The sequence below is a fragment of the Globicephala melas genome, chromosome 12 (assembly GCF_963455315.2).
Source record: "Globicephala melas chromosome 12, mGloMel1.2, whole genome shotgun sequence".
NCBI lineage: Eukaryota > Metazoa > Chordata > Mammalia > Artiodactyla > Delphinidae > Globicephala > Globicephala melas.
Genome location: NC_083325.1, coordinates 14445358 through 14459197, shown reverse-complemented (window position 1 = coordinate 14459197; position 13840 = coordinate 14445358). Strand labels below are relative to the sequence as shown.

Here is a 13840-nt window from a genome sequence, read left to right as displayed (position 1 = left end):
GCCACCTGCCCACACTCACCCAAAGTGAAGCCTCTGTAGAGCTGCAGGTAGGCGGTGAAGAGGCGGGCCAGGCAGGTGAGAACCTTGCCGCTGGTCTCCCCGCCATAGATCTCGTAGCAGCAGTGGACCAGGCCGTAGGCGGAGCTCCCGTAATGTGCCTTGTCCAGCACCCCGCAGAGCAGCTCCCCTTCCCTGATGATCACCTGCAGAGGGACGGCCACCAACGCTGGGTTGGAGGCAGCGCCTCCTGTGTGAGGCCCCCAACCCCACCCCATCTCGTGTCTTGTTAACCTTATTGTAACCTGCCTCAAGCCCTTGATGCAAAGAAGACTACACACACACACACACACACACACAGAGATATTTCAGTGTGTTCTTATGCCCCGTGCTCCCTCCACCCATCCGTACTGACTTAAAGTCAAGGATCCTTGACAAAAACCTTGTGACTGGAAATGAGAAAACCTAGCGTCTAAAGTTCATAACCGTGACCTTGGCCTAGGTACTTCCTTCCTTGTACCCTGGTAATAAGAAAAACACAACCTTTTTGATATCATTTAAGACCTGAATTTGTACTTCCATAAAGTTGGTTTCAAGCATTAGCAGCTAATTCAAGGAAGGACTTCTAGTTGCACGGTGCCACACACATTAAGTATATAATCTAGGAAGGGAAAGAAGAGGGGCAGCTTGGGTTCCAAATGCGATGTGTGTTAGACCCTGTGACAAAGCACTTGTGAGCTGGGGCCGTGGGGATACTCCCCCACCAAGAGCACACAGAGGCCTTGGCAGTCTTTAGTGTGTCGCTCTCCTGCAGCAGCACCGTGCCCCCCGGGTCTGGCTGCCCTGGGGCTGCCCCCAAGGCCTGGTTCCTGAGCACAGAGCTGGGAGGTGTGAAACCTCACAGCAGCATAATGATCTTCAGCCTCTCAGGGGTCTCAGGGGAAAACACAGGGTCTGCATTTCCAAGCTTTGCTGAGTCAAGTTCAGAGGCCTTCTGCCAGAGAAGCCTTTCCATGCTGGTTATGAGTTTTATACTGAGAGTCAAATGCTAATGGTCAACTCTTACTCTTTCCAAAACCGAAGTCGACACAGTTTGGGTACAACTTCTTCCCTTCAGGCACGACTCCTCTTTCTGTGCACGTGCCTCCATTTCTCTGTCTTGATTTTAAATCAAGCTGCCTAAACCCAGGACTGGGAGACTCCAACCCACACAGCTGGGCAGCCATACCTGGGACTCGCACATGGAGTCGGGGTTAAAGCCGGGAACGGGCCGAGGAGACTCCTTCACCCAGGCCTTCCCGCCAATCTTCGCCTTTCCTGACAAGTTCAGTGGGACGTGATCCTCTGGGATTATGTTGATGAGCAGCGTGGACACAACCTGGAAAGAAAAAGAAGACAAAGCTGATGGAGGGAAGAAAAGCTGAGACGTTCCCTTTTAGGGCCCCCTGTCCCTCTTCATCCTGAAAGGCAGACAGCTCCATTCTGATGAGCTGCAGGTGAAGCAGAAAACAACAAACAAAAAAACACCACCAACAAAAAAGGGACAGTTTCTTGTCTGTGGGACAAGATCTCAGTTTTTACTTTTCTGCTTACGTGACTTAGGAGGGAGGGAGTTTAGGACTGGAAACAAACACATACCACTAAGAACTTCACTTCTTCTTAGAGTGAAGAATCCCCTAGACTTGAAATCAACTTCCTGAATAGACCAAAGGAAGAAAAGGAAAATAAACTGCTGTGGGATCACAGTAGAGAAAGATTTAAATTTGTATGTGGTTAAAAACAAAAACAAAAAAAAGGAAAACAGACAGCAGGGTTGAGAGAGATGGTGGGGCTCGTAACACCGCCCTCTGCCAGGGAAAGGCAGCTCTGACACGTGAGCCCCAGGACTGAGGCAAAGGTCCAAGAACCCCGTCAGAGGCATCCTTCTCTCATTTTCCAGCCACATCAAAAGAGATGACAATTATCACATACAGTTAGTGATGTCCTCCCACAGAACAGTGCTGACTTTCTGGGGGGCACCAAGGAGGAAAGGATATACAGACTAAGAATCCAGAGTCTTCCCTCTGAAGAGCTTCACAGAGGAGGCCCGAGGTATGTGACTGAGAAGCAGGCTGCGGTGGAGCTTCGGGGATAACGGGGTGTCCCAGGGTCCACTCCATCACTGACTGGTCGTGGGCTGGGGGGCAAAGGGTTACGTTCTCTTAGCCTTAGCATTGCTCGTGTGTAGCATAGAGATGAGATCCGTTTATTCATTCAGCAATTATACATCGAGGGCTTACTCTGAGCCAGGCGCTGGGGGAGTCATGAATAAAACAGTCTGCCCTCAGTGGAGCCTCCAATCCCGAGGGGATCCACGCTTTGGAGGAAAATAAAGTGGGGAAGGAGGACCCAGAGTAGGGCAGGCAGAGAGAGTACCTGGGATTTTACACAAGACAGGCAAGGAAAGCCTCACCACGGAGGAGAAGGGAGCCCTGCAGAGGTCAGAGCATGCGTTTTGGGCAGAAGGCTTTTCGTTTGAGTGAGAAGGAAAGGTAATCGGAAAGTTTCGATCAAAGGAGCGACGTGCTCGGATATAACTTTTAGCAGGATCACCTGTTCCAAATACATTCCTGGTCTGGACCTTGAAGCTAAATAAATGCTGCAAAGAATATGCCTCCCAAGTGACACTGACAAGAAGGATTGGCACTTTGGAAGCAGTTATTAAGGCGTCCTGAGTGGGGAGCACGTGGGACGCTGTCTCTGCGTGAGGTCTGTCACAGGGCGCGCTGGTGATGTGACTGCTGGGCCACCCCATGGCTCCCACACAATTCACTTCTACGTAGCTAATACCAGAAATACATTTATTTGACTGGGACTAATCATGGCTACTGAAAGGCCGGGGAGTCCTTCCTCTGCCCAATTGGGCCCATCGGTATGGCCGTCCACTCAATACACGACTGCCAGCAGGAGGCCGAGAGAGGCGATTTCACAAACAGCTGCTCCACAGAGAAGCCACATGGGGGCAGCCGTTCCTGGGGATGACCACGGGTCAGCTCCACAGAGGCCAAGGGCACGCATTCCCAAAGACACGGCAGGCTGGGGGCAGGCAGACCGGTCAGACAGGCCCAGGGCTGCGGAGGGGCTGGGAGCCGCCGGCTGGCATCAACGGCTCTCTGTGTGCCTGTGCCCTACAAGGAAGTGTCTATATGTGCACAGTGGGGTCGGGGCAGCTACGGGAGCAGCTGTCTTTTCACGCATGGGCTCCGGGAACCAGCGACAGCTGGCAACAGCATCGTGAAAGAAAGCAGACAACAGCCCTTGTTATCCCTCAGAAAATGACCAGGAAGGTCATGGCCCCCGTGCTTCACAAGGCTGGCACCGCCAGGAGAGGGGGTGAGGAGTAAAGGCAGGAGGGTGACTTCCCTGGGATGCTGACCACAAGCTGCACTTCAACCGCAGTGTCACATGCCCAGTTGGGACCGCCAGCTGGGCACAGTCAGGATGGAAAGTCTGAGAGAAAGGTAACATATGTATCCAACCATCTAAGGACAGGGAGATGTGACCTGCCACCTTATCTGTAAAATCAAGGGGGCAGTAAAAGCATTTCACAATCTCAATACCCTTTCATGATAAAAACACTCAACAGACTAGGAACAGGAAGGAACATCATCGACCTAATAAAGGGGAGGCGTCAATGAAAACCCTACAGCTACCATTCTCAGCGAGCAAAGACGACGCTTTCTGCCTAAGATCAGGAACAAGAAAAGAATGTGTGCTCCCGCCACTCTATTCAACAGAGGTTCTAGCCAGGGCAATCAGGCATGGAAAGAATAAAGCTGCTTTCAGATTGGAGAGTAAGAATGAAAACTACCTCTACTTGCAGATGACATAACCTTATGTAGAGAGAACCCAAAGGAATCCACAAAAAATTATTAGAGCTACTAAATGACTTAGCAAAGCTAAAGGATTTAAGATCAACATTCAAAAATCAACCGTAGGGCTTCTCTGGTGGTGCAGTGGTTAAGAATCCGCCTGCCAATGCAGGGGACATGGGTTCGAGCCCTGGTCCGGGAAGATCCCACATGCCACAGAGCATCTAAGCCCGTGTGCCACAACTACTGAGCCTGTGCTCTAGAACCCGCGAGCCACAACTACTGAGCCTGCGTGCCACAACTACTGAAGCCTGCATGCCTAGAGCCCGTGCTCTGCAACAAGAGAAGCCACTGCAATGTGAAGCCCGCGCACAGCAACGAAGAGTAGCCCCCGCTCGCTGCAACTAGAGGAAGCCTGTGTGCAGCAACAAAGACCCAACTCAGCCATAAATAAATAAACAAATAAATGTTTTTTAAAAAATCAACCATATTTCTACACATTAACAATGAACAATCTGAAAATGAAATTAGGAAAACAATTCCATGTACAATAACCTCACGAAGAATAAAATACTCAGGAATAAATTTAACCAAAGAAATCCAAAACTTGTAAGTGGAAAACAATAACATACTATTTAAAGAAATTAAAGAAGATCTAAGTAAATGGAAACATCATGGATTGGAAGACTTCATATTGTTAAGATGGCAACACTCCCCAAATTGATCTACAGATCAATGCAATCCCTATTAAAATTCCAACTGCCAGTTTTACACAAGTGACAAGCTGACCCTACAATTCATATGGAAATGCAAGGCACCCCAAATAGCTAAAACAATCTCGAAAAAGAACAAAGCTGGAGGACTCACATTTCCAGATTTTAAAACTTATTTCAAAGCTACAGTAATCAGGACATGATATTGGCATAAAAATAGACATACTGATTAATAGACTAGAATTGAGAGTCTAAAAATAAATCCATACACCTGTGGTTAACTGATTTTTAACAAGGGTGCTAAGAACATTCAATGGAGAAAGAATAGTCTTGTCAACAAATGGTGCCGAGACAACTGTGTTATCTACTGGCAAAAGAATGAAGCTGGACCCCTACCTCACACCACATAGAAAAATTAACTCAAAATGGATCAAAGACCTACATGTAAGGGCTAAAACCATAAAACTCTTAGATGGAAACACAGCTGTAAATCTGTGTACCCTTGGATTAGGCAACAGATTCTCAGATGTGACACCAAAAGCACAGGCAACAAAAGAAAAAGTCAATAAATAGGACTTCATCAAAATTAATATTTGTGTGTTGAAGGGCACTATCAAGAAAGTGAAAAAACAACCCATATAATGGTACAAAATATTTGTGTCATATATGTGATACAGATCTAAGAGCAACAATATATAAAGAACTGTTAGAACTCAACAATTAAAAAGACGAACAACCCAATTAATAAATGGGCAGAGAGCTTGAATAGACATGTCTCAAAGAAGATATTATAAATGGCCAGTAAGCATATGAAAAGATGCTCAATATTTTTAATCATTAGGGAAAGGTAAATGAAAACCACAACGAAACACCACTTTGCACCCACTAAGATGGCCATTGAAAAAACAAAAGACAAATAAGTGCTAGTGTGGATGTGGAGAAATTGGAACCTTCATACATTGCTGGTGGAAATGTAAAATTGTATAGCTGCTTTGGAAAAACGTTTGGTAGTTCCTCAAAAATGTTAAACATAGAATTACCATATGACCCAGAAATTTCACTCATAGCTATATATTCAAGAGAATTGAAAGTACACATTCATAAAAAACTGGTGCACGAATACTCAATGCAGCCTTATTTATAACAGCCGAAAAGTGGAAACGAGCCAAATATTCCATTTATCAACTGACAAATGAATAAACAAAATGTGGTATAACCATACAATGGAATACTATTCAGCCATGAAAAGGAATGAGGTACTGTTCATGCTATGACATGGATGAATCTTGAAGACATTATGTTAAGTAAAAGTAACAAGCCACAAAAGCATACCTAACTTGTATGATACCATGTATATGAAATGTCCAAAACAGGCAAATCAACAGAGACAGAAAGTGATTACCAGGGAATGGGGGAAGGAGGAATCAGGGCTGACTGCCAATAGGTACTGAGTTTCTTTTGGGGGTTATGGAATTGTTCTGGAATTAGTGGTGATGATTGTACAACATAAAGAATACACCGAAAAAAAAATCACTGTATTATATTATATATACTGAATTATATACCAAAAATGGTAACTTTTCTGGTAAGTATGAATTACATTTCAATAAAAAAAACAAGGATTCCGGACAAGATGATTCGAGGTCCTTACCTACACTAATATTCTAGAAGCGCATAATTTACTTTCTGGTCATAAACTATGCTAGGGAGGAAAGATCATACCTGCAACATTCTTTTAAACTGTGAAGGGAGGCAAAATCTACAAGAATTATAATTATTTATTATTTAAATTATTTATATGAAGCCTGTATTGAACTTTAAAAAATGTTCTAAAAATTAAATGGACTTCTTTTTAAAAAATGTTTTGAAATGTGTATACCCTTTAAGCCAGCAATCACAATTCTAGGAATTCATTTAAAATATATACCAACGAAAAGTACACTAGTATAGATATAAGTGGGTGTCCACCACAGCACTGTTCAGAATAGTAAAAAACCAGGCGACGATCTACATGTCTGCCAATAGGAAATTCCCTGGCGGTCCAGAGGTTAGGACTCAGCGCTCTCACTGCCAGGGCCCTGGATTCGATCCCTGGTCAGGGAACTAAGATCCCACAAGCCACTCAGCGTGGCCAAAAACAAAACAAAACGAAAAAATCACCACAACAAAAAAACTGGACACTCATTAAATGTCTGCCAATAGAGAGACAGTTAAATCAATTATATATATCCATATTGTTGGGTACAACACAGAATGGGTTAAGAAGAATGAAGTCAGTGTACATGTACAGACACAGAATGAACCCCATGATACATCATTAAGTGAACTAAATATGTCACAAAGCAATTACAAGAAAGGTTCTGTCAACCTAGCACATGAAAACAGTTAAATAAACTTCATGCTATATTTGGAGTGTGTTAGGGTGGTTCAAATTAAAAATACAAACTGCCTGAAATAATGAGATTCCCTTTGGAGGACCTGGTGGCTCAATTAAAGTAAGCTCTCTTACAGACCAGTTAAAATTGAGGTTGACGTGCCTGAGGATGAGGTAAGTGCATGCCTCAGGCACCAGAATATCATGGATAAAGAAGTGGTCTTAAATACAAGCTCAAAATTGAATGTCAAATTTAATCATGGTTCATGGTTCTCCTGAGTAGGTATAATATGATTCCATTTTTATTTCTTCTCTATGAGAGTATGCACATACATGAAGAATGGGATCGGACAGAGAGGAAATTTTTCCTTTTTCCTTTCATATTACTGTCTCTTTATTTATTTTTATAAATTTATTTATTTTATTTATTATTTTTGGTTGCATTGGGTCTTCGTTGCTGCTGCGGGCTTTCTCTGGTTGTGGAGAGCGGGGGCTACCCTTTGTTGTGGCGTGCGGGCTTCTCATTGCAGTGGCTTCTCTTGTTGCGGAGCACGGGCTCTAGGCGCGTGGGCTTCAGTAGCTGTGGCTCGCCGGCTCTAGAGCACAGGCTCAGTAGTTGTGGCAAACGGGCTTAGCTGCTCCGCGGCGTGTGGGATCTTCCCGGACCAGGGCTCGAAGCTGTGTCCCCTGCATTGGCAGGTGGATTCTTAACCACTGCTCCACCAAGGAAGCCCTACTGTCTCTTTATTTAACGAAAAACTTACGTTACTTCTATAGTTAGAAAGAATTTAAAGGGCAGAGATCTAATAAATGAACTCAGCAAGGTTGCTGAATGAAGGACAATATACAAAAATTAACTGTATTTCTATATACCAACCATAAACAATTAGGAAATTTAAAACATAATATTGGGCTTCCCTGGTGGCGCGGTGGTTGAGAGTCCGCCTGCCGATGCAGGGAACACGGGATCGTGCCTCGGTCCAGGAAGATCCCACATGCCGCGGAGCGGCCTAGGTCCGTGAGCCATGGCCACTGAGCCTGTGCGTCCAGAGCCTGTGCTCCGCAACGGGAGAGGCCACAACAGTGAGAGGCCCGCGTACCGCAAAAAAAAAAAAAAAAAAAAAAAAAAAAACCCACAAAAAACCCCCCATAATATCATCTGTAATAGCAAAACCTAGGAATGGATCTAATGAAAGATGAACAAGACTTTTATGTCACTGAAACACATACTGTGTTCATAATTTGGAAGATTCAACCCTGGAATGTAATCTCAAAAGAACTCCTGGCAGGTACTTTTTTGCAGAAATATACAAGATGACTTTGAAATTTATATGGAAATTCACAGGGCCAAGAATATTCAAGATAGTCATGAAGAAGAACAAAGCTGGAAACTTTTACTATCGAAAATCAAAACTTACTATAAAGCTACAATAATTAAGACAGTGTGGTATTGGTGCAATGGGATCAAACTAATCAATGGAACTGAAATGAGTCCAGGAGTACAACTACACATATACAATTAGTTGATTTACAACACAGGAGATACTAAAGAGCTGAGGAAAAACAATGGTCTTTTCATCAACGATGTTGTATCAACTGGATACTCCTATGGGAAGGAAATGAATCCTGACCCCTTCCTCACATCAACAACATCCACAAAATTCAACTCCAGGCAGACAGTAGACCTAAGCATGAATGGGCAAACAATAAAGCTGCTTACCAATGATACAAGGAAATACCTTAATGACCCTGGGGCAGCCAAGTAGTTTTTATACAGGATTAGCCATAAAAGGCAAAGCCTGGTGAATTATATTACATAAAGAACTTCTGATCATTAGAAAACAGCATTAAGTGAAAGGGCAAAAAGGCCAGCCATCAAGCAGAAGGTATCTGTAATACACATATCTGGCAATGGACTTACACTAGAATATATTTCTAAAACTCTTACCTAGTAATAAGAGAATGGCATAGACTAAAAAAAAGGCAAAAGACTTGAACAGGCACTTCACAAAAGATGAGATCCCAGTGGCCATAAGCATATGAAGAGGTGCTCAACCTCACTTGTCATTAGGAAATGTAAATTAAAACCACAATAAGACACCACTCCACACCCATTTCAATGGCTAAATTTACAGATGAGGGTAAAAACAAAAAATAAAAGACACCCAAACGAAATGGAACAATAATATGAAGTTCTGCTGAGAATAAGGAGTAACTGGAACTCTCATGCCCTGCTGGTAGAGGTGTAAATTGCTACAAGCACTTTGGAAACCTGTTTATTAAACTATTTATTAAAGTTGAAGGTAGATCTTATGACTCAGCAATTTGATTCCTTGGCATTTAGTCATCAGAATGCATATATATGCTCAGCAAAAGACATGTACAAGAATGTCATCGTAGCCCTATTTGTAATAGCCAAATGAAGACGATCGAAGACAACCCAAATGTCCATCAACGGTAAAATGGACAAATATACAACGGTATATTCATATAATATAATACCACACATCAACAAAAGTGAATAAACTACCACCATATGTGATGACATGAGTGACTCACACAAAGATATGATTTACTCTATGATCCCATTTTTGTAAAGTTCAAGAAAAGACAAAACTTACCTGTAGTGCTAGAAGTCAGGTGAGTGGCTACCTTTGGGGAGGGGCAGAAATTGAGAGGGGCCTGGAAGGGTCTTCTGGGGGTGTTGGTGATATTCTACTTTCTGATCTAGGTGACGACTTACGTATTCACTTTGGGAACACTCATTGAGCTCTATATGCTCGAGATCTGCAGTGACGGGCAAAGCTTCTTCCTTTACATGCTCTCTCATTTTCAACAAATGGTGAGAGACCTCCGATTCTTAGGTGGAAAGAAAACCACTCGAGAGGCTGTATAAAATGCCCTGGAGAAATAGCCTAACACTTAATTTTCTAGGGCAGTACAAATAAATTTCCCAAGCTAAGTTGCTTATTTCCTGATTCAAAACATGGCTTTTCTCTGTAGAATCAGACTGAGTCACTAACAAATTCTTGTGCAGTACAGTCACTCTTCCCCCTTTCATCTATTTGCAAAGAAATAACAGCCTGTACCAACCTCTCAAAAAACACTGAAAAATCTCAACTGCAACAGAAATAAAACCTGGGCCTGTTTTCCAATTCGATTTCATTATAAAATAAGCATAGGCCAGACATGTTAAACAGTGAAAAAGAAATTATTCCTAACACAAACCAAATTACTCTATCACTTTGATCTTTTTTATGTCAAAGTTTTTGCTCATATACATTTTTAACACGTTCCAACTGTGATTACACATAGAACTGTGTAGTCTATTTCTTCTTTCAACATTATGTCAGAGAATTTTCCAGACGGTTACATAACTTTTTAAAACCACTATTTTAAACAACTACATAATATCTTAACAAATGGATGTCCCACAATTTACTTAGCCCCAGTGCTGGGTATCTAGGTTTTTCTAATTTCCACCACTATAAACCACAATGTCATGGACTGCATTTTTCAAGTTATTTTACTATACTTCAGATGATTTCCTTAGGCTGGATTCTCAGATTGAAGGGAATGAACATATTCGTAGCTCTAGATATACAGTCTTTGTCAACTATTTGGTTCTATTTTGAACTCACTGCTTATGTTAAAACAAAATCCTAATAAATTCTGGACACTTACTTAAGAATTAAAATCCCTTTAGGTCCAAGATAACTTGAGATGACTTATAAAATAAAGACACATAAAAACGAAATAATAAAAAGAATATAAGTGGACAAATACGTATAACCAGCTGAACTGGGGGCTAGCAAACTACAGCCTATAGGCCAAATCTGGCCCACCATCTGTTTTTGTAAATAAAGTTAAATTGAATCGCAGTCATGCTCATGCATTTAAGCCTTGTCTATGTCTGCTTTCACGTGACAATGGCAGAGCTGAGTAGTTGTAACTCAGAGACTGGATGACCAACAAAGCCTAAAATATTTTCTCTCTGGATTTTACAGAAAAAGCTCACCAATCCCTGAACTAAACTTAACTGCAAAATTCCCCATCTATTCTGTTAAATCAACTTCTGTTTCTGGCCAGGATAGAAAAATGGTGACCTGATTTCACAACCACTAGAAACAAAAACAATAACAACAAAAGCAGACATGAACATGAAACATGAATATAAAACAAAGGTTTTCGATACAGTGACCTTAGGAAGTGAAGGACAGGGATCAGCAAGGATATAGTACACTTGAACTATCTATCACCTGAACCTGACTGACATTTACAGAGCACGCCATCCAACAACAGCGGAATACATATTATTTTTAAGGACACACGGATCATTTACCAAGACAGACTGTATTTGAAGTCATAAAACAAATCTCAATAAATTGAAAAGGACTCAAGTTATCCAAGGTATGTTCTCTGGCCACAGTGGAATTAAATTTGCAATCAGTAATACAGACATCTGGAAAACCCCTCAATATTTGGAAACTAAATCATATACTTCTAAATAACTCAGGGGTCAAAAAAAGAGAAATTAGCAAGTATTCTGAAGTGAACGTAAATGAAAATACAACATGCTTAGGGGAAATTTTATATATAAAATGCCAATATTAAAAAAAGGAAAAAAGTTTCAAATCAGTGACTTCTGTTTCAACCTTAAGTAACTAAAAAAAAAAGCAAATCAAACCCAAAGTAAACAGAAGAAAGGAAATAAAGATCAAAGTGAAATCAATGAAACAGAAAACAGAAAAATAGAGAAAGTCAATAATAGCTGGTTCTCTGTGAACAATAAAACTGACAGACCTCTAAGCAAACTGAGCAGGAAGAAGAGAGAAGACACAAATTACCACTATCAGAAATGAGACAGGGGACCCACCTTCAGACTCTACAAATAGAAAAGGAAAATAAAGGAATATGATGAATAACTTTACGCCTATAAATTCAATAACTTAGATGAAATTCCTTGAAAAAACAAAGCAGTGAAGTTCCTCCAAGAAGAAAGAGATAACCTAAATAGCCCTATATGTATTAGAGAAATAGAAATTTTAGTTAAACAAATCTTCCTAAAGAGAAAACTCCAGGTCCAGATGGCTCCACTGGTGAATTCCACCAAACATTTAACGAAAAAATAATATCAGTACTACACAAACTCTGGGGACTTCCCTGGTGGCACAGTAGTTAAGAATCCGCCTGCCAATGTAGGGTACACGGGTTCGAGCCCTGGTCCAGGAAGGTCCCACATGCTGTGAAGCAACTAAGCCCGCAAGCCACAACTACTGAGCCTGCACTCTAGAGCCCGCAAGCCACAACTACTGAGCCTACGTGCCACAGCTACCGAAGCCCACGTGCCTAGAGCCTGTGCTCCGCAGCAAGAGAAGCCACTGCAATGAGAAGCCCACTCACCACAACAAAGAGTAGCCCTCGATAGCCGCAACTAGAGAAAGCCCGTGCGCAGCAGTGAAGACCCAACACAGTCAAAAATAAATAAATAAATTTATTTAAAAAAAAATACTATACAAACTCTTACAGAAAACGGAAGAAGAGTAAATACTTCCCAACTCATCCTATGAAGCCAATGTTACCCTGATACCAAAACCAGGCAAACATATGACAAGAAAACCACCTATCAAAATCCCTCATGTACACAGAGGCAAAAAATTCTACACAAAAGTTTAGCAAACACTACCTCATAACCAAGTAAGGTTTATCTCAGGAATACAAGTTGGCTCAGTAACTAAAAAGCAGTCAAGTCCCAGGTCCACAGATTTAAAGAACTGCAGAGCTGGGAGAGACCTTAGGGCTCGTCAACCTGAACCCTTTTGTTTTATAAATGAAGAGCTGAGGCTGACAGAGCCAAGGTCACATAACTGATTAAGTATAGTATGATGGCCTGGGTGTTAGAAAGTCCTGGGTTTGAATCCCAACTCTGGCTCCTATGGACTTGGGCATGTAACAGCTTCTCCAAACTTCATTATCCTCATCTGCTAAATGGTGATAATGATGGCTTCTGCATCGCAGGTTGGTTGTGAGGGTTAAGTAAGATAACATATTTGAAGCACTCCCAACAAACCTTAACTACTGCTACCATCAGCACCACTGCCTATTACCACCATATCTGGATTCTGAGGACACGGAGTTTAAGTTAGAAGCAAAGGACAGAAACTATGCAGCTTACGCTTAGCAGACACTCCCTTGAAACCATCTACACCCAAAAACCCCATCAAAGAGAGAGTCAGACTATTGTTTGATTTGCCATTTCTGTTTCTGGCCTGGGCTCTCCTGGGAACCAAAACCTCTTTACCGAGTGGCCTGTCTCCTTGTTTTATAGCCACCGTTTGTTTTCTCCCAATTACCTGCTTTCCTGTCCACAGCGGACAGGGCTTCAGGATGGCAGGAGGAAAGAGCTTCACACGCCCCACTCTGTCTGTGAGTCCTCGGTACACCAGCTCCATATACTGCTCCCGGCTGAAAAAGCAGCCTCGAATGGTCATGTTTGCACCCGAAACCATGTGATCTTGGATCAGCCCTGCCAATGGTTGGCCATCCTACAAACCAAAACAGATAAGAGGAGAACAAAGAAAAAACTGAAGTCGCATTCTAATGCCTAATCCTGTGCTTGGGAGTTGCCCGCTAGCAACAGCCCTCCTTCACATCCCCGTACTGCCCCGTCTCTGAGCCGCACCAGGCCGGTGCTTGGGCTTCCCATCTTGAGAGCAAACTGCCTACCATAAGCACATGACCAGGGCTTCCTGACCAGCTCCCACCTTTGCCTTTTGCCCACTGTTCTGTATCAAAACTGCTGCAAATTCATCCAGGCCCCCAGCCTTCTCTCCATAATCCTATCTGTTTCTAGTTACTCCAGCATATTTCTGGCATTTATGCATACATTTGGTCTGGCTGCTGTT

At 42.5% G+C, this 13840-nt stretch overlaps 1 protein-coding gene across 1 annotated transcript in view; it reads right to left on the bottom strand.

The window, feature by feature from the left end:
* Window positions 1–13840, bottom strand: part of POLR1A (RNA polymerase I subunit A) — a 76625-nt gene that overhangs the window by 25968 nt on the left and 36817 nt on the right. Inside the window, exons 14-16 of the mRNA XM_030837474.2 lie at window positions 13289–13480; window positions 1226–1375; window positions 20–203 (exon numbers count right to left, since the gene is read on the bottom strand). Of these exons, the coding sequence (XP_030693334.1) occupies window positions 20–203; window positions 1226–1375; window positions 13289–13480 (526 nt within the window). The remainder of the gene's footprint in view (window positions 1–19; window positions 204–1225; window positions 1376–13288; window positions 13481–13840) is intronic.